This window comes from Gadus chalcogrammus, chromosome 20 (assembly GCF_026213295.1).
Source record: "Gadus chalcogrammus isolate NIFS_2021 chromosome 20, NIFS_Gcha_1.0, whole genome shotgun sequence".
In the NCBI taxonomy this organism is placed as follows: Eukaryota; Metazoa; Chordata; class Actinopteri; order Gadiformes; family Gadidae; genus Gadus; species Gadus chalcogrammus.
The window spans coordinates 21,199,476-21,204,810 of NC_079431.1; the positions used below are offsets into that span (position 1 = coordinate 21,199,476).

The 5,335-nt window shown below is 43.2% G+C and overlaps 1 protein-coding gene across 1 annotated transcript; it reads right to left on the reverse strand.

The window, feature by feature from the left end:
- Positions 1-458: 458 nt before the first annotated feature.
- LOC130373041 (tubulin alpha chain-like) lies at positions 459-2,783 on the reverse strand. The gene is made up of 3 exons (XM_056579261.1): positions 2,537-2,783; positions 1,729-1,877; positions 459-1,640 (listed from the first exon to the last, which is right to left on the reverse strand). Exons 1-3 carry the CDS (start codon positions 2,766-2,768, stop codon positions 666-668), a joined length of 1,356 nt encoding a protein of 451 aa, XP_056435236.1. The 5' UTR covers positions 2,769-2,783; the 3' UTR covers positions 459-665.
- Between the last annotated feature and the right edge of the window lie 2,552 nt (positions 2,784-5,335).

Consider the following 5,335-nt stretch of genomic DNA (forward strand, 5'->3'; position numbering starts at 1 on the left):
CGTGGTTATGTGCAGCTAGCTAACTAAATAAATCAATTATTTAAATGGTTTGTTTATTGTTACTGCCTAGTGCCTAGCAAGATTATTGCTGGGCAGTAATTGATTTGATGAACCATTTAATGCACCTTTGGACTACAACAAAGTAATAAAGGGAAAACGGAACGAATTTGTGAATGTATATAGTAACAGTCATGATATTTATAAAACGGCCGGTTTTAGGCCCTACGTGCATCGTAAGGCAACTTACAGGCAGCTGTGTGCATTAAAATCTAAACTATATTATACTACAGCCTAATGGAGCAAATGCAAAATGCTATGTAAAATGCAACAAGTTTAAATGGTTAAAGAATATGACGTGTCCATTTAAAAAAACTTAAGACAGACTTAAAATTAATTGAGATCATTTTATTGAGGTCCCCCAGAGGGAAAATTAAACAAATCAAAAAATGCTATTCTGAAATAAAACTTGTAAAAAAAAAAAAGTACAATAACTGAAACAAAACCACCTTGACTGCATTTTCAGAAATATTTCATGCCAAACCAAAAGTTAATGAAGAAAATCAAAGTTGTTTTTAAACCCAGTCGCCCATTTACTTGAGATTCAACGAAGATAGTTATAAGATATAATTTTGTTTCAACAGCTACTAAAGACATATCTAAGCTTGCTAATATTCCTCTCCTTCCTCATCCTCCTCAAACGAGTCAATGCCCACCTCTTCATAATCCTTCTCCAGAGCGGCCATGTCTTCTCTGGCCTCTGAGAACTCTCCTTCCTCCATGCCCTCCCCAACATACCAGTGGACAAAGGCCCTCTTGGCGTACATCAGGTCAAACTTGTGGTCGAGACGAGCCCAGGCTTCAGCAATGGCAGTGGTGTTGCTCAGCATGCACACGGCCCTCTGGACCTTGGCCAGATCTCCTCCTGGAACCACAGTTGGTGGTTGGTAGTTGATGCCAACCTTGAAGCCTGTGGGACACCAGTCCACAAACTGGATGGATCTCTTGGTCTTGATGGCAGCGATGGCGGAGTTGACGTCTTTAGGCACCACGTCACCTCGGTACAGCAGACAGCAGGCCATGTATTTACCATGGCGAGGATCACATTTCACCATCTGGTTGGCTGGCTCAAAGCAGGCGTTGGTGATCTCTGCCACAGAGAGCTGCTCGTGGTAGGCCTTCTCCGCAGAGATGACTGGAGCATAGGTGGCCAATGGGAAGTGGATACGAGGGTAGGGCACCAAGTTGGTCTGGAACTCCGTCAGGTCGACGTTCAGGGCACCATCGAAGCGAAGTGAGGCGGTGATTGAGGACACGATCTGGCTAATGAGCCTGTTGAGGTTGGTGTAGGATGGGCGTTCGATGTCGAGGTTCCTGCGGCAGATATCGTAGATGGCTTCATTGTCCACCATGAAGGCACAGTCCGAGTGTTCCAGGGTGGTGTGGGTGGTCAGGATGGAGTTGTAGGGCTCTACTACAGCTGTGGACACCTGGGGCGCTGGGTAGATGGCAAACTCAAGCTTGGACTTCTTCCCAAAGTCGACAGAGAGCCGCTCCATCAGGAGAGAAGTGAACCCAGAACCGGTACCGCCGCCGAAGGAATGGAAAACCAGGAATCCTTGGAGACCTGTGCACTGATCAGACTTCACACAGACAGAACACGGAATCAGAAACACTTTCAGTAAACATTTTTTCGAAAACCTGAATAAAAACATTGACATAATGTCTCACCAGTTTGCGGATTCTGTCCAGGACAGAGTCGATGATCTCCTTGCCGATTGTGTAGTGGCCGCGGGCGTAGTTATTTGCTGCGTCCTCTTTCCCAGAGATGAGCTGCTCGGGGTGGAAGAGCTGGCGGTAGGTTCCTGTACGCACCTCATCTGTATGGTTTAAAGATACAAAAACAGTGGATGAGAAATGGTTTTGCCATGAGTCATAGTTACCATTAAGTCATTAGTAGATACTTATCCAAAAGCCATCAATGGCCCATTCAAATGCACGTTATTACAAGGAAAGCTTCCACTTGGACACTTTCCACCCCCATAGTTTGTGGTCTTAGGGACTAATGCGGATCACTTTTTTTTCTTTCTTTTTTTTTCTTTTTTTAATTGGACTTGGTCGAGTATTGAGTGAGAGGGAACAATCGCAGAATAATCTACGGAAACGGTAATCCTATTTGGCAATTATGGCCAGACAATGTACTTCCTCTAAAGGTGCTTGTTTTACCACCGACAGGCAGATACAGTTATTAAGTGTCTGACCACATAATAGAAAGGATTACAGCAGGAACAATTTCAAGAATTGTTGTCCGCATTTGCCCCATAGACCTAAAATGAGGGGGAAATATTCAGGTTCAGGTTGGAATGGGGGTCGCGCATCTTGTTAAAGGACGCCAAGAGGTAGGTGACCTACATTAGGGAAGGGGAACCAAGTACCTCAGCTGAGAGTGAAACCCTAGCCACAACTCTATCTTGCACCTTCTCATCACATATGCTCCTGTGAATATCCTGGCCTTTCACTACAATGCTCAGCAACTGACCAATCACGGTGGGTTCCAGGTCGACGAAGATGGCCCTTGGGACGTACTTCCCACCGCCGGTCTCACTGAAGAAGGTGGTGAAGGACTCGTCATGCTTTTTCTCGGCCATTCTGCCATCGGGCTGGATGCCGTGCTCCAAGCAGTACAGCTCCCAGCAGGTGTTGCCCATCTGCACGCCAGCTTGCCCCACGTGAACAGAAATACACTCACGCTGCAATGGAAAAACATACATGTTAAGGAGGAATGGAAGATGTTGGAAAAGGGCCAAATGGAATTCCAAAGACCTGAAATTATTTTATCAGGCAGGACATTCAAAGCTGTAATTTTGTGTAAACACCACTAGGTGGGAGCAGATTTTAATTTTCAAGCCAAGAGGTCATGGATCAAATAGTGCTGTAGCAGCTGTCATTTGCTCTCAAGTTACAACCCTATGCTATAGGAACATACGAGGAGGACAACATGGAGTAGAAATAGAGTAATGATTGTTCAAATAAAGTACTATCAATAAACCAATAACATAAGACCTCTCTCCAACAAAGTCAGGCATTTTTACTCAGTCACATGGGAACACGGAATGTGAGCAGACATGTTCGGAAGGGTGTTGCAGGACTCCTTACACTTGAAAGGAATTATCTTTTTAATCAATTTATTTGCAGTAATCCTACATCTTTGTCATAACCTGGAAAGCAGGATAAGCAAGTTTAGTGAAAGATTTCGGCAAACCCTAAACAGATTCTATGTTGAAATTCTTTCAATCCCAATCCACATTAATACGACTATCATAAATCTTAAATTCATGTGTTCAACGGTCTGCAAAAAAGCATGATGCCAGGTCATTAAATCATAAAAATGCATGATGCCATGTTACTTTAATCCCAGACTTGACATTTGGGATTATTTTAAACTGGGTTCCAACCGAGTTTCATACAAGGGTCTGGTCAAGTAAGAACTGCATTATATAGCTTTAGAATACCTTGAAAAAACCCTCATGATGTTTTCTTTTCAATTATTGTTACACAAATGTTTCGGTTTGCATGGATTTAGTTTGACCAACATGAAGTGATAGGGTCCGATAAGTGACAAACATTAAACATTTGTACCGGGGAACATCATTTGAACTTTTCCAACTTTGTGCATACAATAACACCGGGTGATACCAACACAAGCAAACGCCATGTTTGAACTTCTGCTCTATATCATGGTTTGGCTATTCCAACCCTTGCCCTGTCAAGTGTCATGTGACTGGATACTCCATTAACCTGTAGCGTTTATGAACTTTTTGTACCCCTACAACTGCAATGGTTTATTATATTTTTCTAAATACCGTACATGACCCTTGCTAGATGCCCTAAATGTAAATCATATGATTTCCAATGTACAGGGGCCTGAATGACAAGCATATTTGACCATAATCTTCCCATATAGATCGTCAAAGTTGGGTGTGAGGATGGATTGGAGGGAGAGTAAAGGTGGAGGACGCATGACGACCTAGTGAGCGCCAGGGTGTGACAGTGGAAGAGGAAATGGAAATGAGGTGAGATGATGGGGAAATTAGGTAAGGGATGGATTATGTTGAGGCTCTTTTTGTAGGTTATGATGTTGGCTGGGTGGATTTTCTTCTATAAAGATGTTGAAAAGGCAAAAAAATAAATAAGCCAATGTTACATTTCATCCGTTCAAACTGTTTCAGATCTGTGATTATTCTGCATTAAATCTAAATTAGGCATAGTTATGTTTCGTTTGTGAAGACGAGGCCGATAAAATAAGCCAGTCCTGGACAGATAAACATACAAGAACGTCTCTTGTCAGCTTCAATCATCACTGCCTTTGCAACGTTAAATAGTGACGATTCCAACCGATGACCAGCTTAACCAGGTCAGCTGATTTGCACGTAGATTCTATTTTGAGATTCTTATTAACCCGACACCCACAGCTGTTAATGACACGGGTGACGTGAGGACGCTTGAATGTTTATTTTGTTTTTGTGAATACATTTTTAAAAAGGAAAGTTACTAATGCCAAGATTAGTTTGAAAATGCTATAGTTATTACGATCCAACCGCATAGTATGTTTTGCAAGCAATAAACAAAGGCTTTCTGAATCCGTAAACTGTCCCTGTGTGTGCGCTTTGACAGACACACAGGGTGTGTCTGTGGACTCAGACCACAAACTGCTGAAAACAATTCAATGTGTGGTTTTAAAAAAATTGGTCCATAGAACTACTGTACTTTGACCTAAGAACATGCATGGGGAAAGGCAGAGGAAGTGAGCCACGTTTGACTTTATTCAGTTCATTACGTATTTGGGATGACATGGCTACCTTCTTTGACCCCAGGGCCAGGCCAACATAACATTTACCCATATGGGTTGCCTTCGTATGGGTATACGAGTGCAGCTCAACATTAGGGAAGGCCATTTGGGGAAACCAGCCAGAACAAGCTAGTTTTTGAAAGTATACAACCGACAAATATCTAAACACTCCCTCCAGGCCTACCCGATGGCCCCTCCTCCCGTCCACGTGACCAGCTTGCTAGCTTTAGCATTAGTCTGCGTAGGCTCGTGAGGACTTATGCGCAATAAGTGCCCGGGAACACTGCGTGCAGACAGCCGGGTAGGTTGCCGGAAGGCCATCCAATCATTTATATGGGGCCGCATTAAACGATTGGATGGAACGTATACAACACAAAAGGTCTACATATAAGACACATATGCCCCTAATCCGATTTATTTCCCCCCTGTTTACATATTTGCATATGGTCGTCGATTTTCCCTCTCATTTGGTTGTATTGCGTCACCTGG

Coding starts and splice junctions, on each gene's coding strand:
- LOC130373041 (XM_056579261.1), bottom strand. CDS start 2,768: ATGTATGTTTTTCCATTGCAGCGTGAGTGTATTTCTGTTCACGTGGGG. Junction 1,878..2,536: donor CCTGGAACCCACCGTGATTG/GTCAGTTGCTGA, acceptor TAAACCATACAG/ATGAGGTGCGTACAGGAACC. Junction 1,641..1,728: donor TGGACAGAATCCGCAAACTG/GTGAGACATTAT, acceptor GTCTGTGTGAAG/TCTGATCAGTGCACAGGTCT.